The sequence below is a fragment of the Protopterus annectens genome, chromosome 8.part1 (genome assembly GCF_019279795.1).
Source record: "Protopterus annectens isolate FY-2018-M chromosome 8.part1, PAN1.0, whole genome shotgun sequence".
NCBI classification, from domain to species: domain Eukaryota; kingdom Metazoa; phylum Chordata; order Ceratodontiformes; family Protopteridae; genus Protopterus; species Protopterus annectens.
Genome location: NC_056742.1, coordinates 517,648,261 through 517,672,115, shown reverse-complemented (window position 1 = coordinate 517,672,115; position 23,855 = coordinate 517,648,261). Strand labels below are relative to the sequence as shown.

The 23,855-nt window shown below is 39.9% G+C and overlaps 1 protein-coding gene across 1 annotated transcript in view; it reads right to left on the bottom strand.

Annotated features, from left to right (window-relative positions):
• Positions 1-23,855, bottom strand: part of NAGK (N-acetylglucosamine kinase) — a 422,972-nt gene that overhangs the window by 350,417 nt on the left and 48,700 nt on the right. The window contains exon 2 of the mRNA XM_044081648.1: positions 11,783-11,881. Within this exon, the coding sequence (XP_043937583.1) occupies positions 11,783-11,881 (99 nt within the window). The remainder of the gene's footprint in view (positions 1-11,782; positions 11,882-23,855) is intronic.

Sequence of the window (23,855 nt, the reverse complement as noted above, 5' to 3'; positions counted from 1 at the left end):
CGACAGCTAACTAAGCTAGTTACAACAATGCAGCAAGACCAAGGCATATGTTTGAATGTATTTATCATTCCTTGTGATTATATGAGAAGAACTTGCATTTTCATGTTTATATACAGTAAAATTTCATTTTTTATAAGTTTGTGGCCTTCACTATATTTTATACACAATACATATTGCTGCCTCTCTCTCTTTTTTAATATATATATATAGACATGGATATAGACAGAGATCTCTATATGTATATAGATATACACATAGATAGAAATATACACACACACACACACACACACACACAAAAGTACAGTTTTGTACCTACCATAAATGTAGATGTTCGAGGATTCCCTTGCTGCAGTCCTGACAATTGGGGTATAGTCCGCGTCCCAGTCGGCCCGAATACCAGAGTATAAGGCTGACGTCGGTCATGGCGCCTTAGACTGACGTCAGTACGTCAGGGTACTAATTGGCATGACCCTCGTTATTTCCTCAGTCTTTTCTTGCCCCAGATGTCAGAAGACCCAAAAAGACAAGTCCCAAAAACAACCTGCACCAAAAAACATGTACAATATATACAGTAATATATATATATATATATATACAAAAAATATAAGCATGTAAACTCACCTACACAACCACCCTGAAAAACAGAGGGGAAGGAGGGAGGGAAAATTGGACTGCAGCAAGGGAATCCTCGAACATCTACATTTATGGTAGGTACAAAACTGTACTATGTTCTTCGTCTTCCCTTGCTGCAGTCCTGACAATTGGGTAGAATCCCAAAGCAGAGGTAAGGGAGGCTGGCAAATTATAAAGTAGCAGGAGCTGACAACATGCCTTGTAAAACAGCTGTGGCAAAACCAGCTCTAGTCTTAGAGTATATAGGCAGGTGATAATGCCTAGAGAAAGTATGCACTGAACTCCAAGTAGCTGCTTCCAGAATATCCTTAGTTGCCACCCCCCTTAGAAATGCTGTTGAAGTGGCAGTAGCCCTAGTGGAATGAGGCCTAATCCCAGCTGGAACCTCTTTGCCATGATGGGAATAACAAAATGCAATGCAAAAGCCAATCCACCTAGAAATAGTTTGTTTTGACACAGGCTTGCCCTGTGAACTTAAAGCAAAAGAAACAAGTAACTGTTGAGACTGTCTAAAATCTTTAGTCCTGCTCAAATAATAACGCAATTGCCTGTGTACATCTAAAGTGTGCAAAATCTTTTCCCCTTTATTTTGAGGATCTGCAAAAAACGTAGGCAAATGAATAGTTTGGTTTAAAGCCACACTAGAAACCACCTTAGGCATAAAGGAAGGATTAGTGCGTAATGATACCCTGTCCTTATGGAAAATCAAAAGGGCTCTACTGCCATAAGGGCCTGCAACTCAGACACCCTTCTTGCAGAAGTAATAGCCAACAGAAAAGCAGTCTTCCATGACAAATATTTCAATTCAGCAGTAGCTGCAGGCTCAAAAGGTTGTAGAGTAAGTTTTTCCAACACAAAATTGAGATCCCAAGCAGGAGTAGGAGCTCACGTGGGGTCTTATATTCTTTGCCCCTCTAAGAAACTGCTTGAACAAAGGATGCGAAAACAAAGGTGGGTCACAATCATAGTGAGCTGAAATTGCTGCAGCATGAATCTTTATGGAAGAGAAAGACAAACCTTTGTCCAATAATTCAGTAAGATATTGAAGAGCCACACTCAAATTAGGCTCTGAAATCTCCAAATTCTTTGCTGTACTCCAAAATAAAAATCTCTTCCATTTTTCTGCGTACACTCTCCTAGTACTAGGCCTTCTAGCTTCCATAATCACATTTAAAACTTGTTGAGGAAGCTGAGACCTACCATGCTTCAACACAGAATATGCCAAGCTGTGAGATGAAGAGATTGAAGCTTGACATTGAGCAGATGACCGTCCTTCTGAGATAACAGATGAGGAATCAGAGGTAAAGGCCATGGAGGCTTCTTTACAAGACTCCTTAGAAGTGGGTACCAGTGTTGCGAGGCCAATCTGGAGCTATCAAAATCATCCTTGGCCTGTCCTGTCTGACCTTTAGTAATACCTTTGGAAGAAGAGGTAGAGGTGGAAAGGCATAGACATGAAGGTTTTTCCAACTGAAAGACAGAGCATCCACTTTCCAAGCTGTGTGATGAAACCCCTTTGTGCAATACTTTGGCAGCTGGTGGTTTAGTGGAGAAGCGAACAGATCTATGTCTGGAGTTCCCCATGACACTGTCAATTTCTGAAATACATGAAGATCCAGTTTCCACTCGTGGGGATCCATGATTTGTCTGCTTAAAACATCTGCTAGGGAGTTCTGTGCTCCTGGCAGAAACCTTGCCTGAAGAGTCAGTTGCAGGCTTAACGCAGTCTCCCATAAAATCATTGCTTGCCTGCATAGAGGATAAGAATGTGTTCCCCCTTGCTTGTTGATGTACCACATGACAGTTGTGTTGTCTGTCAGAATCAACACCTGCCCTGGAAGAAGTAACTCCTTGAATGCCATCAATGCAAACTGGACTGCTAACATCTCCTTCATGTTGATATGTAGATGCTGTAGTCTGGCAGGCCACTTGTCTTGTATCCACTTTCCATTTAGATGAGCTCCCCAAGCAGTGTCCGAGGCATCTGTCGTTAAAATCTGACTCGCCTCTGGCCGGGTCACAGAGAGTCCCTTGTTTAGGTGACATTCCTGAGCCCACCACAAGAATTCCTTTTGAAGGCAAGGTATTATTTGAATGACAGTGTCCAAATCTTGGCAGTGCTGTGTCCATACATTTTTGAGATACCATTGCAGCTTCCTCATATGCAGTTTGGCATTGGGAAGCACCAGAATACAAGATGCCATGAACCCTAATGCTTGAAGGACTGTCCTTGCAGTCAGCACGGACTGATGAGATAGTTGATGGAAGTAAAGTGACAGACTCTTTTGTTTGTCCGGGGTTAAAAGGCCATCTGAGCTGCTGTATTCAGTCTCACACCCAGAAAGCACATGTCTTGAGAGGGTACTAGACTGGACTTTATTTCGTTCACAGAATACCCTAGGCATCTTAGCACTGCTATGACATATTCCAGATGCTGTAGAAGGTGTTCCTTTTCTTGAGCCAGAATCAGGCAATCGTCCAAGTAAGGATAGATTTGAATGCCTTGAAGCCTGAAGTAAGCTATCACTGGAGCCAGAACCTTTGTGAATACTCTGGGCGCAGTAGATAAGCCAAAGGGCAATGCAGAGAACTGATAATGAAAATCTCCAGTTCGAAACCGCAGATACTTTCTGCAACTTAGCCTTATGGGCACATGAAGGTAAGCTTCCTTGAGATCCAAAGTTACCATCCAGTGATCCTTGCCCAGCAGAGGTAACAGTTGCTGTAACGTCAACATCTTGAACTTGGGAATGTCCAGATAAGTGTTGAGGAGAGATAAATCCAAAATTGGTCTCCACATGTTCCCCTTCTTTGGTACTAGGAACAGGCGAGAATAAAATCCGAAGCCCCTTTCTGACACAGGGACTGGCTGAATAGCCCCTATCTGGAGTAACTGAGAAACTTGCTTGTGAGCCTCTTTTCTTTGTGGAGGAGGAACATCTGGCATGCCTTTGAAAGCGGGCATTTTGTGGAAATAAAATCTGTACCGTGATGAATGATATCCAGCACCCATCTGTCTTGAGTGATTAAATCCCAATTTTCTTTGAAAAGAGACAATCTTCCTCCCAAAGGAGCTGCCAGACGAGAGTCCACTGGCAGCTGAAAAGGCAGGTCATTGGTTCTGCTTACGAAAGGACTGACCCTGCCCTCACCAGAAGTCTGAGCAGGTGAACTGTCTGATCTAGGCCTAAACGAACCTTGAGCCCTGCCCCTACCACGTCTAGACCTACCCCTAGACTGGGAACCATAAGCAGGATATGTCCACCCCTTAGCAGGCCAATTTCTACTAAACTTCGGAGGCTGCACCTGCAAAAATCTTTAACAGTCTGCATAGACTTAGCTTTGTCCTCCATTTTCTTTAAAACTGCTTCCACAGGCGGTCCAAACAACACATCAGACTGTAAAGGAGCATCCAAAATCCTGGTCTTAACATGCTCAGCTAAATTCTGATCCTTCAACCATGCATGTCTGCGAAGAACAGAACTAGTAGCAGCCACCCTCGAGGAGGCCTGAACAGCATCAAAACCACACTGCAAAGAATGCTTACCCACTTGTTCAGACACATGAACCAAATCCAGCAATTCTTTACACTCAATACCTTCCGCCAAAGCATCCACCTTAGATTTCAATTGTGAAAGGAGATAATTCTGATATTTCAGCATATGAAATTGACAATTCAACGCCTCATGGCTAGAGTGGAAGAAGTATATACTTTCTTACCCCACCTATCCAAAGCCCTTGCCTCTTTATCAGAGGGTACAGGATTTTTAACCACAGAAGCTATAACACCTTTAGGCCCCTGAGAAACAGTTTCTGGGTCCGCCCTGGGACTCTTAAACAAATACTTATGAGCTTGGGCACCCTATAATACCTATCAGGCTTAACAGGAGCAGGAGGCAAGGAATCAGGGTTCAGAGAAGCCTCTGCAAAAACATCCTCCACCACATTCAACACAGGAGGAATAGCTAAGGGCCTATGCTGGGGCAAAAACAAGAATTCTCTAAGCCTTTTTCTGGAGTCAGAGTAATCTTGGCCTTCCCATTTAAAGTGCTCCCTCATGGAGTGAAGAGTCTCTGAAATGAAAAATCCTCAGGAGGAGAAGCGGAAGGAGTGGAATCATCCACATCAGAATCAGAATAAGTAGGAAATTCTGGCAAGTCTTCCACAGAAGACTCTGAAGCCTGTGAACACTGTTCAAAACTATCAAACTCCTGCTCCACCCTAGGCCTCTTATCAGGTGGGGGCATAGAACCTCTAATCAGAGTAATCAAATCTTCTGCCATTTTAAGCATATGTTTCTTAGGCACAGAGCCCGAAATGCTAGGAGAAGCCCCTACAGAAGCTGAACTTGGCCTTCCTCTAAAAGAAGCTTTGGCAACAGAAGGAGAGGCCCTAACTACCTTGGGAAGAGAGGGAAGAACAGTTACCTGAGAAGCCCCCTCAGCCTGGCCTACCTCCTGAGAGGGCACATCCTGTAACAGTAAAGTATCTGCCTGAGACTCCATAGAGACTCCTGGCAAAACCTCTGGCTCCCCCGAGCCTTCTAAAGGACCGACGTCCGGGACTGCCGGTTCCTCACCCCTAGACTTCACTGTTTTGTCCTTGCGCTTCTTAGATGAAGCAGGCGTCGGAGCATCCGACGGCATAGTATAATTGCAACGTTTCCCAAACACTAACCTAGCACAATCAAGCCTCCTCTTAATAGTGCGCTTGTTAAATCTAGCACAAGAGCGGCAACCAACAACGTCGTGCTCAGGCCCTAAACAAGGTATACACAATGTATGATAATCCCTATGCGGTATCTGCTTCCCACAAGAAATACAGTTATTCACTTTTTCTGACATCCGGTTAAATACTGAGGCAAGAAAAAACCAAAATGTTCTAGCGGGTTACTTAGCCAACTCTGTACTCGGTCTGAAACTCCGGTTTCGGAAAATCTCAGAACGCCAACCTGCACTCGCAAAATTGCTTCTGCATCGGACCATGCGGCAAAAAAGACTGAGGAAATGACGTCGGTCATGCGCATTAGTACCCTGACGTACTGACGTCAGTCTAAGGCGCCATGACCGACGTCAGCCTTATACTCTGGTATTCGGGCCGACTGGGACGCGGACTATACCCCAATTGTCAGGACTGCAGCAAGGGAAGACGAAGAACATCACACACACACACACACACACACACACACACACACACTGAAATATGCAGACTGTCTCTTTGGCTGACATCTGTTTAGCTGACAAAATATATTAGACTACACAGTTGACAGTTGCATGAGATTGACAATCTCCAGGGTAGGGAAATATCCCCTTGCCAACAGATTGTGAGATCTCTTAAATTAGTATATATAATTAGCAGGGGGTGTGAGAGGTGCATGGAGGCTTTCCCCACCCCCACAAAAACAATATTTTAGTATGATTTTTTATTTGCAGTTTTGCATGCCCTGAGATTTTGGCTCAGATCATGCATAGTACTATGCCGATGTTTGCAAAGTTGACCTTTTATAGCTGATCTTCTGAACATCGAGGTTTGAGTCATCTGTTCTTTTTCAGTAGATATATTTTGTGTGAAACACACACACACACTGAGTGACCATAATGTATACTTAATGCCTTCATTAATTTAGATATCTGACAGCAGATGCTGTGATCAGAGTTCCCTTTCTATTACTCCTTTCCAGCAGACTGGGTTGTTACAAAATAAGAACTGATAATTCAGCAATTTATTAGTAGAAGATACTTCAAATTTGTACTGTATTTTTCCATGTGTGTACATTTTTTTTCTTTTATTATTAGAATGTATAATTTTGTGGAGCTTTTCTCCCCAGGCCTCTGTTATAAAGGGGTTTACATAGCACAGCTGGACCTTCCTGAGTAAATAAAATCAATCAATAAATAAACATACACAGCTGGAATTAACCACCTCAAATACGGAAATTAAATTCTCTTCAACCTGTTAATGCATGCTGCAGTACTGTGTCTTTGTTAACATAAAACTGATTATTTGCTTACAATTATGTCATTTTTAGGGGCAAGGCTACAACACCTATCGAAAGAAGGAAGCTTAGAGGAATGCTTGTAGTGAAAGAGCACTGTGGAAGTTGCAGTCTGCCTTCAGAACTGGACTACACAGGCAAACTATGTAAGCCAAGTACATTTTAAATTGTAACAAAACACTTTAAGATAACAGAATCTTAACGTTGAACTGAGGTCAACATTTTTCCTAACAGTCTATACATTGTAGTTTTTCTTCAAAACGATTATATCTTCAATCACAGAAATGTAAATGAATTTTGTATTACAAATAAATTCTTCTTTGCCACAGTGTTCACTCAGCAATTTTCTCCACTGGCTCTCTCTGTTCCTGTACTTTTACCTGTAGGACTAAAATGATAATGTACATATACTTGCATAGATGAACTGGGAACTAAATTTGATTTGGAAAAGATTACTGGACTCTTACGTCAAACAATGGTACACACAAAAAAATTGTAAAGAAGAAGTGAAAGGACATACTCACAAAGACAGGCTTGATTTTTGCCAGAAGCATGAATAAAAGATTCATATCCTGGAATGTGTTTCTGTATATTGCAAACTTAAAGAGCTTCTGACATGTGCAAAAGCAGAAAGGAGTGACAACACAACTAAGGGTGCTTTCTACCTACCATTAGATTCATGTATCAACGCCTGAAATGTAGAGTATCTAAGAGACAGACAGACACACGTACAAGGCTATGTACAGTTGATTTTTTTTAATTTCTTTTACAACAAAAAGTGATAATGCACCATTCCTTCCTCTAATACTATAGGCTTACATAGTCTCAAAAAACTGCATCTTTACTCCGTTGCATATCGCCTACTCAGAGGCGATCTCTGCCTAACACACAAAGCTATGTCAAACCCAGAGCTTTTAGACATGCTCCACTTAAAGAAATCCCAATCCCTATGAGCTACACAATCTAGGGACCTAAACATCGTCACCACAATAAACAGAACATGCTGGAGGGATAGATTCCTGTCCCAGAGACTTCCCATACTCTGGAACAGACTACCTATCTATATCAACCAAAGCTCCTCATTAGCACTCTTCAAGAAAAATCTTGATGATTGGATGGGAGATAGGAAATTCACCCCGGGGATCACTTCTGTGGCTCTGCTCAACAGTGGCACAGGAAAATAATTTTCTTGGGTTGAAAGCCAGGGTACATTTGGCTAGGCTTATATAGGCCCTAGGGCCAATAGCCTAGTACCTACCTATGAACCTATATAGCATAAGGCAGTACTACACTGTAACTGAGAGCAGAAAAGGAAAACAAAACTTTTAATCACTCCAAGCGATCACAGCAAACCAAGAATAAATCTCAGCATGACCCTGGAACCAAACTTCACTATCAAACAATATCTTAGTATAATTTTTCAAGAATTTTAAACCATGTAAAATAAGGTCAAAGGTAGACTTTTATTCGGACTGATGACAACTATATAAAAGAATATATGTGATGTATAACGTTTGTAACTGTGAACATGTTAACATGGTTTGTTTTCTTTTATATAAATGTTTGCCTATGTCTTAAATGTTAATTCAATAAAGGTGTTTAAAAAAGACAGGCTTTTATTAAAAAAAAAAAAAAAAAACATAACAGATTTAGCTCTTTCATCAACTTGGGATTTCATCAAAATGTGTTAAAGATTTCAAAAAGACACATTAAATAAATGCTGTGAAACAATTAAACATTGTCCAGACAATCACATGACCAACTTGCCACTTCCCACTATAGTACCATATAAAATGTTTTCTAAAAAAAAATCTAATGATTATAATTATGAATCAAGACAAATGAAATACAAGTACACATTAATAAAAATAAGTGCCCATTATTCTTGATTTACATGTCCTAAACAGTTTACTACTGGCATTTCAAATCCTCTTTGGTTGACCGTTTAGAATACAGACCCGGTTGACCGTTTAGAATATAGACCCGGAATGTTAAAAAGTAAACCAAAGCAAAAATGAATACATTGACAAAAATGGTTCGATGTATTCAACATAGCAGGAGGTGGATGCCACTCACCCTCCTGCTATACACATTAACATACCATTAAACTCTACAGTCAACAGTACATTAATTCTATATATCAACTCTGACATCGCACTACAGTGAGGAAATGAGCTAATTCCCTGTTTCTCACTGAACTGCAATCTCTCTGCACAATGTCGAACCCAAATGCTCAAATTACACTACCTGTTCACTGTAGGGTAGTCGATACATTTTGGTTCGACATTCTGCCAACTTGAAAATAGCAAGTCAACCACATGCCGGTCGACTGATGCAGTTTCAAGGTTTTCAGTGTAAAACATCCCAAACAATATATATTTTTAAATTCAAACCTTCACTGCTCTCCAGAATACTGGGGGAGGGGGGTGTTAGCTACTAATCTAATTTGCCAAAGTAACAAGTTTTTCAAATAATGTTGATCACGTCCCTCCCTGTAGAATTTTTCCATTCTCTCAATGTCAAACTAAAACAATAAGTCAGAAGGTCACTGAAAAACCAATCAGTAAAAACAAAATGAAAACTTCAGCAAAGCTAGAACTTCCACTGAGTGACCTCCCAAACCTCTTGTGTCAGAGGCACATGAGGTTTGGGAGGTCACTCAATGGAAGTTCTAGCTTTGCTGGAGTTTTCATTTTGTTTTTACTGATTGGTTTTTCTGTGACCTTCTTACTTATTGTTTTAGTTTGTTTGGGATATTTTTGCGGTGACCCTAAAGATAATGGACATCAGTTGGGTAGAACAGCCCTGTGTTTCTAATGCTTAGTCAGACACTCTGCTTGTGCTGGGCTGAAGAGGTCATAACAAGGGTGAAATATGCATATCCACAGCTAGTGGGGTTTGGCTTTATTGGCCTGAAATTGTCCAGGAAAATGATGAAACAAGTCATGGACATTCAGAATTGCCAATTAGCTGAAACACCTGATGTTCATAAGGATCATGTGCCTCTGATACAAGAGGTTTGGGAGGTCACTCAGTGGAAAGTCTAGCTTTGCTGGAGTTTTCATTTTTTTTTTACTAAATCTCTCAATGTCCAAAATTTTGAACCCTCTAAAACCTTCACAAGAAGTACCGTGTTTTGCTAAAGCATTGGCAAGATATTTTTTACTTATATCTCTCACATCTTCATAAATTTGCCACTGCAGAGAAAAATTCTACAAAAAGTTTGTTTAATAATAAAGAATGTTTCCAGGTTGTACTGAGATTTATTCTTGAAAATAAACTTCTATTTACTACAAACACTTGTCAAACTGGACACAGGGACCAACAGATCTGAATATCATGGAGCAGTTCTAATTATGCATGACTTGCTTGTCAGATATGAGCCACTTAGCTTTAACTCAGAACTGCATATGAGATACAAAAAGATCCTGGGCAGGGACACGGTTGACTTGCTAATTGAATATTACGTACTTCGAGAAATAAGGACAGTGTTACCATTGGCAGGTGACTTCATTCAGCAACAATGCAAGAAAAATGCACATCTGTGATTTCAATGTCAACAAAACAAAGAACGAAAAACACCATACAACACTCAAAGCTTCAACTTATTGATGATATGAGAAAGGTGAAAATACCTGTAGGCATTACATATAAATCCTAGAAGGACAACTAGTATAGAAGGTTACTTAAACATGCCAAATGTACTGTTCTAACATGACTATAAAATACAGTAGTGGCAATCAATCTGAAATGTACAAACTAATTCAAAATAAATAAATACACAGGAAAAATCTTTCCACTTCATAGCCTTAATCAGTTTCAACATTTAAAAATTTGCATTCAGAGCCAGAAATACACAACATAAAGCCTCACTAACAATAAATACACCAATTAATCAAAGTAAATTAATCGGCATTCTCAGTTTTATGTAAGGAAACAGAATAAACCAATTATTCAGAACCCTACCTTAATAATCTTTAATATTAACTTGCTATTTTGGTTCAGCTTTCATAACATATTTTTGATACAAATCTTACAGGCACTGAAACTTAATGTTCTATACCATTCTGTAAAACCGGCACAGGCAATGTTCTCTTACTGTGCTTAAATATATCTGTTAGATATGCTCAATACTTTTTTCTTACAGGGTCTAGGTCTTTTACCCAGATGAAAGCAAAAACAAAAAGCAGTATAAACTGCTACATAATGTACTGGGTACAACAACAACTAAAAAAGTCTTAATGAACATGTGACTGTTTTGTAAAAGGACATACAAATATCTTTGGCTGTACTCTACTGCTTGCAAAGGCTACAGGGATAGGTACCCTGAATAAAATTAATTTGTATTAGTTGAGGTCAGCACACACCAGTCTGTTATCTAAAGTACCTGCATAAATAAACTCAAAATCTGGGTAATCTGATGCTAAAACATTAAAGGATCTTTCTGAAGTTGTTACAATGTTTCTTAGACACTTTCTTAATAGCAACATTTTACTGCATATTCAGTAACAAAAATAAAAGCTGTTTCACATCTGTCTCCCCGTACTTTTCCTTCAGTAATTCTAGTCAAATTGTTTACAGCATCTGGTCACTATTCAGATGATGTAACAATGTATGTAATAAAGTGTTACTCTCCACTAGCTTCAGACAAAATATTTGTCTTTGTAATTCTTCTTGCATTTCAAATCAAGATACCATTTAAAAAACAAAACAAAAAATATCTGTGGCATTTTTAAATGAGCTTCACATCTAAAGAGGATACACAGTTCCTCTTTTTACTTGTACAAAACCTTATAGATGGAGGAAGTTGCCATTGCTGGCCAGCATATTTCAGTAATAACTTTGGTATTAATGGGAAAAAAAAACTAATTGTGAAGAAGTGCAAAATCATTTCCAGATTATGCAAAAGTTGAAGAGTTAAACCAAGTTTGGGAAATAACCTAATCCTGCAAGCATCTAATGTTACAATACTCTAATGAAGAAATTGTTGCCTTGTGAACCTTGGTAATACAAACCTGAAATGTTGTGCATCCGATTTTGCATTAGACCCAGCAACAGCTGGCACTAGACAGAAAGAAATTAAAAGAATACAAGATGCACTTAATTCCTGCCTCCAAAAGACATTTGTTAGTTAAAAAATATGTATTTACATACCAGAGATTTAAGAGGTATATCAGGATTCACGCCAGCTAACAGCTTAGCCTTCGAGACCATAACATTGATGGTTTCCAAACATTTGTCCATCCCAACCAGCTAAAACAAAAGCACATTTGGATATGTTACAAGCAAAGCAATTTTACTAATAAAAGAAATAAACTTATAATGCAAATTATCACAGGTCATTTCATAAAGACAGCTCTTTGCAGGAGGTGGACTTCAGAAATTATACATAGAAGCTTGTGGATTTCATATGTTTACTACAGTAAGTGGACACTGCCTGAATTCAGGGCTATAAAACCTGAAAACAGAAAAAATATACAATACATACATACACACACACACACACACACACACACACACACACACACACACCAACAGCCAATTTAAAGTGTCCAATCCACCTACTGCATGTTTTTGGAGGTGGAAAAAAACTGGAGCACTCAGAAGAAACCCACGTGACCACAGGGGTGACATGCAGACTGCGCACAGAAGGCACTCCAGATGAGAATCGAACTGGAGAACCTCTTGCTGTGAGGTGATAACTCTACCGGCTGCACCACCACAGCTTCCCAATACATATACGTGTGTGTGTGTGTGTGTGTGTGTGTGTGTGTGTGTGTGTGTGTGTGTGTGTGTATAAAAAAAAATATATACGTGCATAGGCTGGTACTGGGCTATCGGCCCTAGGGCCTATACAAGCCTAGCCATAACAATTCCTCGGCTATTTCTTCCCACACTATTTACTTCCCTGGACCCCTGTCGAGCAGGGCGACTAAAGTGATCCCCGGGGTGAACTTCCTTTCTCCCATCCAGTCATCAAGGTTCCTTTTGAAGAGGGCCAAAGAAACGCTCTGCTTGACATGTATGGACAGTCTATTCCAGAGTCTGGGGTCAGGAACCTATTCCTCCAGCATGTTTTGTTTATAGATATATATATATATATATATATAAAACAAAGACACAACTATATATATATATATATAGGTAGACTATATATATATATATATATATATATATATATATATATATATACACACACACACATATATATATATATATATATATATATATATACATACACACACACACACACATGTATATACACACATACATATATATATATATATATATATATATATATATATACACACACACATATATATATATATATATATATATATATATATATATATACATATATGTGTGTGTGTGTGTGTGTGTGTGTGTACACGTGTGTCTGTATGCAGTGGATATAAAAAGTGGACACACCACTCTTAAAATGCCAGGTTTTTGTGATATAAAAAATGAGACTACAATAAATCATTTCAAAACTTTTCTCCCTTTAATGTGACCTATAACCTGTACAATTCAGCTTAAAAACAAACAAATCTGCTAGGGGAAAACATAAAAAAATAAAAAAATGTACAATGCGCTGGTTGCATAAGTGTGCACACCCTTAAACTAATATTTTGTTGTGTGTGCACCCTTAAACTAATACTATGTTGAAGCACCTTTTGATTTAAATTACAGCATTCAGTCCTCTTGGGTACACACCTGCCATCAATTAAAGAGACTGATTAACCTCAAATAAAGTTCAGCTGTCCTAGCAGGACTTTCCTGACATTTACTCAGTTGCCTGCTACAGCAAAAGCCTTAGTTCGCAGACAGCTTACAAACTATCAAAGGGATCTCACTGTTGAAAGGTATCAGTCAGGAGAAGGGTACAAAAAAATTTCCACAGCAGTGGATATACCATGGAACACAGTGAAGGCAGTCATCAAAAAGTGGAGAAAATATGGGACAACGGTGACGTTGCAAAGAAAGTACAGTTTTGTACCTACCATAAATGTAGATGTTCGAGGATCCACATTGCTGCAGTCCTAACTATTGGGTAGTCCGCTGTCCAGTCGGCCCGAATACCAAAGTATATGGCTGACGTCGGTCAGGGCGCATTAGAATGACGTCAGTACGTCAGGGTACTAATGCGCATGACCGACGTCATATCCTCAGTCTTTTCTTGCCCCAGATGTCAGAAGACCCTAAAAAGACAAGGCCTAATATACCTGCACCAAAAATATGTACAATATATACAAAATCATGAGCATATAACCTCACCTACACAACCACCCCTAAACACAGAGGGGAAGGAGGGAGGGTAAATTGGACTGCAGCAATGTGGATCCTCGAACATCTACATTTATGGTAGGTACAAAACTGTACTATGTTCTTCATTCCACATTGCTGCAGTCCTAACTATTGGGTAGAATCCCAAAGCAGAGGTAAGGGAGGCTGGCAAATCATAAAGAAGCAGGAGCTGACAACATGCCTTGCAAAATAGCTGTGGCAAAACCAGCCCTAGACTTAGAGTAGAGAGGTAGGTGATAATGCTTAGAGAAAGTATGCACTGAACTCCAAGTAGCTGCCTCCAAAATATCCTTAGTTGCCACCCCCGTTAGAAATGCTGTTGAAGTGGCAGTAGCCCTAGTGGAATGAGGCCTAATCCCAGCTGGAATCTCCTTGCCATGATGGGAATAACAAAATGCAATGCAAAACCCAATCCACCTAGAAATAGTTTGTTTTGACACAGGCTTGCCCTCAGAACTCAAAGCAAAAGAAACAAACAACTGCTGAGACTGCCTAAAATCCTTAGTCCTGCTTAAATAATAACGCAATTGCCTGTGTACATCTAAAGTGTGCAAAATCTTTTCCCCTTTATCTTGGGGTCTGCATAAAAAGTAGGCAAATGAATAGTTTGGTTTAAAGCCACACTAGAAACCACCTTAGGCATAAAGGAAGGATTAGTACGTAATGATACCTATCCTTATGGAAAATCAAAAGGGCTCTACTGCCATAAGGGCCTGCAACTCAGACACCCTTCTTGCAGAAGTAATAGCCAACAGAAAAGCAGTCTTCCATGACAAGTATTTCAATTCAGCAGTAGCCGCAGGCTCAAAAGGTTGTAGAGTAAGATTTTCCAACACAAAATTGAGATCCCAAGCAGGAGTAGGAGCTCTACGTGGGGTCTTATATTCTTTGCCCCTCTAAGAAACTGCTTGAACAAAGGATGCGAAAACAATGGTGGGTCACAATCATAGTGAGCTGAAATTGCTGCAGCATGAATCTTAATGGAAGAGAAAGACAAACCTTTGTCCAATAACTCAGTAAGATATTGAAGAGCCACACTCAAATTAGGCTCAGAAATCTCCAAATTCTTTGCTGTACTCCAAAATAAAAATCTCTTCCATTTTTCTGCGTACACTTTCCTTGTACTAGGTCTTCTAGCTTCCATAATCACATTTAAAACTTGTTGAGGAAGTTGAGACCTGCTGTGTTTCAACACAGAATATGCCAGGCTGTTAGATGAAGAGAGTGAAGCTTGACATTGAGCAGATGACCGTCCTTCTGAGATAACAGATGCGGAATCAAAGGTAAAGGCCATGGAGGCTTCCTTACCAGACTCCTTAGTAGTGGGTACCAGTGTTGCGAGGCCAATCTGGAGCTATTAAAATCATCCTTGGCTTGTCTTGTCTGACCTTTAAGAGCACCTTTGGAAGAAGAGGCAGAGGTGGAAAGGCATACACATGAAGATTTTTCCAACTGAAAGAAAGAGCATCCACTTTCCAAGCTGTGTGATGAAACCCCTTTGTGCAAAACTTTGGCAGCTGGTGGTTTAGTGGAGAAGCGAACAGATCTATGTCTGGAGTTCCCCATGACACTGTCAATTTCTGAAATACATGAAGATCCAGTTTCCACTCGTGGGGATCCATGATTTGTCTGCTTAACACATCTGCTAAGGAGTTCTGTGCTCCGGCAGAAACCTTGCCTGAAGAGTTAGTTGCAAGCTGAGCGCAGTCTCCCATAAAATCATTGCTTGCCTGCATAGAGGATAAGAATGTGTTCCCCTTGTTTGTTGATGTACCACATGACAGTTGTGTTGTCTGTTAGAATCAACACCTGCCCTGGAAGAAGTAACTCCTTGAAAGCCATTAATGCAAACTGGACTGCTAACATCTCCTTCATGTTGATATGTAGATGCTGTAGTCTGGCAGGCCACTTGTCTTGTATCCACTTTCCATTTAGATGAGCTCCCCAAGCAATGTCCGAGGCATCTGTCGTTAAAATCTGACTCGCCTCTGGCGGGTCACAGAGAGTCCCTTGTTTAGGTGACATTCCTGAGCCCACCACAAAAATTCTTTTTGAAGGCAAGGTATTATTTGAATGACAGTGTCCAAATCCTGGCAGTGCTGTGTCCATACATTTTGAGATACCATTGCAGCTTCCTCATATGCAGTTTGGCATTGGGAAGCACCAGAATACAAGATGCCATGAACCCTAATGCTTGAAGGACTGTCTTTGCAGTCAGCACGGACTGATGAGATAGTTGATGGAAGTAAAGGGATAGACTCTTTTGTTTGTCCGGGGTTAAAAAGGCCATCTGGGCTGCTGTATTCAGTCTCACACCCAGAAAGCACATGTCTTGAGAGGGTACTAGACTGGACTTTATTTCGTTCACAGAATACCCTAGGCATCTTAGCACTGCTATAACATATTCCAGATGCTGTAGAAGGTCTTCCTTTTCTTGAGCCAGAATCAGGCAGTCATCCAAGTAAGGATAGATTTGAATTCCTTTTAGCCTGAAGTAAGCTATCACTGGAGCCAGAACCTTTGTGAATACTCTGGGCGCAGTAGATAAGCCAAAGGGCAATACAGAGAACTGATAATGAGAATTTCCAGCTCGAAAACGCAGATACTTCCTGCAACTTAGTCTTATAGGCACATGAAGGTAAGCTTCCTTGAGATCTAAAGTTACCATCCAGTGATCTTTGCCCAGCAGAGGTAAAAGCTGTTGTAACGTCAACATCTTGAACTTGGGAATGTCCAGATAAGTGTTGAGGATAGATAAATCCAAAATTGGTCTCCACGTGTTCCCCTTCTTTGGTACTAGGAACAGGCGAGAATAAAATCCTAGGCCCCTTTCTGATACAGGGACTGGCTGAATGGCCCCTATTTGGAGTAACAGAGAAATTTGCTTGTGAGCCTCTTTCCTTTGTGGAGGAGGAACGTCTGGCATGCCTTTGAAAGGGGGCAATGTATGGAAATAAAACCTGTAACCGTGGTGAATGATATCCAACACCCATCTGTCTTGAGTAATTAAATCCCAATTTTCTTTGAAAAGAGACAGTCTTCCTCCCAAAGGAGCTGCCAGACGAGAATCTACTGGCAGCTGAAAAGGCAGGCCATTGGGTCTGTTTACGAAAGGACTGACCCCTGCCCTCACCAGAAGTCTGAGCAGGTGAACTTCCTGTTCTAGGCCTAAAAGAACCTTGAGCTCTGCCCCTACCACGTCTAGACCTACCCCTAGACTGGGAATCATAAGCAGGATATGTCCATCCCTTAGTAGGCCAATTTCTACTAAACTTCGGTGGCTGCACCTGCAAAAAATCTTTAACAGTTTGCATAGACTTAGCTTTGTCCTCCATTTTCTTTAAAACTGCTTCCACAGGCGAACCAAACAACACATCAGACTGTAAAGGAGCATCCAAAATCCTTGTCTTAACATGCTCAGCTAAATTCTGATCCCTCAACCAGGCATGCCTGCGAAGAACAGAACTAGTGGCAGCCACCCTCGAGGAGGCCTGTACAGCATCAAAACCACATTGCAAAGAATGCTTACCCACTTGTTCAGACACATGAACTAAATCCAGCAACTCTTTACACTCAATACCTTCCGCCAAAGCATCCACCTTAGATTTCAATTGTGAAAGGAGATAATTTTGATATTTTAGCATGTGAAACTGACAATTCAACGCCCTCATGGCTAAAGTGGAAGAAGTATACACTTTCTTTCCCCATCTATCCAAAGCCCTTGCCTCTTTATCAGTGGGAACAGGGTTTTTAACAACAGAGGCCTTAACACCTTTAGGTCCCTGAGAAACAGTCTCGGGTCTGCCCTAGGACTCTTAAAAGATACTTATGAGCTTCAGGCACCCTATAGTACCTATCAGGTTTAACAGGAGCAGGAGGCAAGGAATCAGGGTTCAGGGAAGCCTCTGCAAAACATCTTCCACCACATTCAACACAGGAGGTATAGCTAAGGGCCTATGCTGGGGTAAAACAAGAATTCCCTAAGCCTTTTCCTGGAATCAGAGTAATCTTGGCCTTCCCATTTAAAGTGCTCCCTCATAGAATGCAGAGTCTCTGAAAATGAGAAATCCTCAGGAGGAGAAGCTGTAGGAGTGGAATCATCCACATCAGAATCAGAATAAGGAGGATACTCCTGCAAGTCTTCCGCAGAAGACTCAGAAGCCTCTGAACACTGTTCAAAACTCTCAAACTCAGGTTCCACCCTAGGCCTCTTATCAGGAGGGGCATAGAACCTCTAATCATAGTAATCAAATCTTCTGCCATTTTAAGCATATGTTTCTTAGGCACAGAACCTGAAGTGCTAGGAGAAGCCCCACTGAAGCTAAACTTGGCCTACCTCTCAAAGAAGTTTTGGAAACAGAAGGAGAGGCTCCAACTACCTTGGGAAGAGAGGGAAGAACAGTTACCTGAGAAGCCCCTCAGCCTGGCCTACCTCCTGAGAAGGCACATCCTGTAACAGTAAAGTCTCTGCCTGAGACTCCAAAGAAACTCCTGGCAAAACCTCTGGCTCCACTGAGCCTTCTAAAGAACCGGCGTCCGGGACTGCGGTTCATCAACCCTAGGCGCTGTTTTGTCCTTGCGCTTTTGGGCCGAAGCGGGCCGGAGCATCCGGCGGCATTTTATAATTGCAACGCTTCCCAAACACTAACCTGGCACAGTCTAACCTTCTCTTAATAGTGCGTTTGTTAAATCTAGCACAAGAGCGGCATCCAACAACGTCGTGCTCAGGCCCTAAACAAGGTATACACAAGGTATGGTAATCCCTATGAGGTATCTGTTTCCCACAAGAAATACAGTTATTCACTTTTCTGACATCCGGTTAAATACTGAGGCAAGAAAAACCAAAATGTTCCCCAACGGGGTACTTAGCCAACTTTGATTCGGTCTGAAACTCCGACTTCAGAAAATTTCAGAACGCCAACCTGCACTCGCAAAACTGCTTCTGCATCGGACCATGCGGCAAAAAAGACTGAGGATATGACGTCGGTCATGCGCATTAGTACCCTGACGTACTGACGTCAGTCTAATGCGCCCTGACCGACGTCAGCCATATACTTTGGTATTCGGGCCGACTGGACAGCGGACTACCCAATAGTTAGGACTGCAGCAATGTGGAATGAAGAACATCTGGACATACCTCCAAAACTGATGAAAAGACAAGATGAAAACTGGTCAGGTAGGCTGCCAAGGGATCTACAGCAACATTTAAGGAGCTGCAGGAATTTCTGGCAAGTACTGATTGTGTACTACATGTGACAACAATCTCCCGTATTCTCCATATGTCTGGACTATGGGGTAGTGTTGCAAGATGGAAGCCTTTTCTTACACAGAAAAACATCCAGGCCCTGCTAAAATTTGCAAAACAATACATCAAGTCTCCCAAAAGCATGTGGGGAAATGTGTTATGGTCTGATGAGACCAAGGTTGAAGTTTCTGGCCACAATTCCAAAAGGTATGTTTGGCGCAAAAACAACACTTCACATCACCAAAACATCATCATCCCCATGGTGAAGCATGGTGGTGACAGTTATCATGCTTTGTGGTTGCTTTTCTTAAGCTGGAACTGGGGTTTTAGTCAAGGTGGAGGGAATTCTGAACAGTTCTAAATATCAGTCACTTTTGGCTCAAAACCCTCAGGTGTCTGCTAGAAAGCTGAAGATGAAGAGGAATTTCAACTTTCAACATGACAATGACCCCAAGCATACATCCCAATCAACAATGGCCAAGCCAGAGCCCAGACCTAAATCCAATAGAAAATCTGTGGGGTGACCTGAAGAGGGCTGTGCAAATGAGATGCCCTCACAATTTGACAGTTTTGGAGCGCTTTTGCAAGGAAGAGTGGGCAAATATTGCCAAGTCAAGATCTGCCATGCTGAAAAACCCCTACGCAAAAAGACCGAATGCTGTAATTAAATCAAAATGTGCTTCAACAAAGTATTAGTTTAAGGGTGTGCACACAAAACAAAGTATTAGTTTAAGGGTGTGCACACTTATGCAACAAGTGTATTGTACATTTTTTTATTTTTTATATTTCTCCCCCAACAGATTTGTTTCTTAACTGAATTGTACAGGTTACAGGTCACATTAAAGATGGGAAAAGTTTTGAAATGATTTATTATGGTGTAATTTTTTTAAATCACAAAAAATAGCATTTTAACAGGGATGTGTACACATTTTACATCCACTGTGTGTATGTGTATATATATATATATATATATATATATATATATATATATATTATATATAATCTATATACACACACTCATAGAATACATATCTATATATATATATATATATATATATATATATATATATATATATATATGTATGTATATATATATGGATTCACTTCAGAAGCTCGAATTTACAAAATCTCAAACTGCAAATAACCGAAACCAAAAGATAGAGTTTCGTAAACTCGAACTTCTGAAGCAAAACCAAAAAAAAAGACAAACTTCACTTTTGCAAGGGGGGCCTTCACCCCCCTGCACCCCACATGTGGGGGGCTGTGCCCCCCACCCCCCCCTACTTAAATATACCAACTCCAAGATCGCTCTGCAGTGGGGAAATGGGAAATCTCCCGTCTTGCGCTGTATGCGGAAGCGCAAGACAGGAGATTTCTCATTTCCTGTCAACACATAAAGAAATAAAACATTACGTACACACAGAGCGTACAAGAATCCTTGCCTCTGTGTGCACGCAATGTATTAAGGTAAGTAAACTCTTATTTTTAAACACTACACATATTCCATTTACTGAAATCTCGATCATATGGTCTCGACCATATGAAATTCGAGATTTCAGTAATTCGATTATGTGAAGTGTTCCCATATATATATATGGGTCCTCTTCAGATGGTCAAACTTTTAACAGCTCGACTTTCATATGGTTGAGACCACATGACTGAACTTTTAAAAGTTCGAACAGTATGAATGGGGATCTCCATACAGCACGGAATGGGAAGATTTCCTTTTACCGCAATGTAGTACAATCTCGGAGTTGGTATATTTAAATAGTGGGGGGTGGGGGGGGTGCAGGGGGACTTCCCCCCTGCTAGCACTGTTTTGTTTTTTTGTTTTTTTATTTTTTTTCTCACATTTTCAAACATTCAAATGGTTGATCATATGGTTTCGGCCATATGAAAGTTGAACATTTGGATGTTCGATTATGTGAAGTAGATCCATATAGATATATATATATATATATATATATATAGAGAGAGAGAGAGAGAGAGAGAGATGTATACTAAATATCTGACAAACAAAAAGACAACTTGTAAACTTTAATGTTCTTTTAATGCTTAGTACTTCATCGGAAAATAAGACAACCTCAGGCTAACAGTTTAAATCAAAAACATGAAATTACATCATGCTTCATCAGTCCAATCAGAAAATTACCATAAATCTCCTAAAAACAGTACATTTACCTTAACACAATGATTACAAGGGTGCTGAAAAATGCTAAAAGTGCATGAATAAATAACAATATGAATGCGCACACACACACACACACATCAATGTCAGTTGATCAAGTTTTCAGAAACCTGAAATTCATATCGACGAGACGATATGATCAAATTTCAGAAACCTCAAACATTAAAAAAAAAAAAAAAAAAACCCAAAAAAGAAACAAAATTTTTTTTTACAGTTTAGCAGTGGGTCAAGCCCTCACACCCCCTGCTAATTATATATACCAACTCCAAGATCACACTACTCTGAGGAAAACGGTATATTTCACGAACTTCGCTGTACCTCGATCTCCACTCAATCGTCTGGTTTTCAGAAATTCGATCATATTGTCTCTTAGATATGAACTTTGAGTTTCTGAAAACTTGATGAACTGATAGGGCTCTGTATAGATTATAGAATCTATGTCAGATAAACAAAAACGCATTCTCTCTAAAGCTGATATAAGCGAATAATCATAACATCGAAATTTGTAATGTGGGGGGCTGTGCCCCCCCACATCCCCCGCTAAATATATATTCCTACTCCGAGATCACACTACAGTGAGGAAAGGGCAAATATCCCACTCTTCACTGTACTGCGATCCCAAAATACTACTCCCGATGTTATGATTATTCGCTCATATGTGCGTTCGAGAGATGGCATTTTTGTTTATCTAAAATAGACCCAGATTGTATATATATATATATATATATATATATATATATATATATATATATATATATATATATATCTACACATACATACACAAAAAATACCTTCTGAAAAATGGAAGAATTATGTTAAGAATAAGACAAACTGCTTTAATAAGCGATCACTAAAGACATAACTAGAATTTGGGCGCTTTCGTTCGTAAAATGTTTCACGTTGAACTTAATCAGAATTATGGAACACAACTACAAAATCACCATTGAAAAAAGTTCACTTAGTTTTAGCTACATTGACAAGTGCTTACTTAACATGTTTAAAGAAGATTTTATTACTGACTGGGAACTTGATTTTATGACAGTGGACTCACCCACTATAGGGAGAATGTTTGGAATTCCCAAACTACACAAGAATCCTCATGATCTTCCCTTGAGACAGATTGTAGCTTCCAAGAAAACAAAAGCTGAATACATTTCAGCATTTTTAGATTTTTTCCTGAATCCTTGGGTACAAAATTCTCCTTTTTACTTGCAATACGCTTAGGAATTTTTAGATTAGCTATTTTAGGTTCCTTACAGTGTCAGGGGATTGTACCTAAAATTACTTTGGATACAGTGGCTTTGTACACGAGCATTCCTCATCAAAGAGGCTTAGACTTTGTTTCTGATTACCTTGCTAGACAGACAGACACTCCTTGCCCACAGGATTAAGGCGTACATATCCTTGATTAAACTGGTTTTGGAAAATAACTTTTTCCTTTAGCAACACTTTTTACCAGCAGTTACAAGGGGTAGCAATGGTGGCTAAGATGGCACCAGCATATGCCAACCTGGTACTTACTACATGAGAAGTCAATACTTTAATCCATATGGAATGTTTCCAGTTCGTGTATTTGTATAAAAGATTTATTGACAATATCCTATGCATGCAAGTTGGAGGTTCCCAATGAACTAGATTATTTTTTTGGTTAAACTTATTGAAAGCATTGATTTACTAGATATTACTCTGTCAAGGAAGGAAACAAAGTGCATTTTCTGGATATTTCCCTTTCTGTCTTCCATCCGTAGGAAGAACACATTTCATAACAATTACCTTGACTTCTCAAGTCAGCACCCCAGTTTTATGAAAAGAAGTAAAGTTGAAAGTCAATTTGTACATCTGAGTGGGATCATTACAGACAACACAGTTTTTTCATAAATGCCACTATCTTATAAAACTCTTTGTAGATAAAAAACAGCTTAATAGGGTAATGTTTAACTGTTTTAAGGAAGTGGCAGAACTGCAGGTACACAAAAAACCTACCTATCCTTAAGTACAGGTTCAGTAGTGCTAAAGGCAATTTATCAAATGAATGCATGAGATTTCCCCATCCTATTTCTTTTGATTCCGAAGTTATCAGGGATATTATTACCAAGAACTGGGGTATTATTTAAAGCACTCAAGAGTTAGTTAAAGCTTTATGGACTAGCCCTTCATTTTCATAGAAAGAAAACCCATTCTTTAAAGTCTCTTTTTGAGTCCAAACGTTCACAAAATATGTTGCCCAGGTTAAGTTCCCCAGGTATGTATACCTGTGGAAGAGGTCTTTGTCGCAGACACATTGCTCCAGGGTATAAATTTCTATTCAGACCATTTAATTTTACTTTTCATTTTGTAGAAAAGTTTGATTATACTTCCACTAACACTGTATACTTAGGAGTCTGCTCTTCTTGTGACACCTTTTATGTGGGGAAAACCAGTAGAAGACTCAGTGACAGGAGCAAAGAACATTTTCAAGCTATGAGAAAAAGGTGACTGTAAAAATGGTT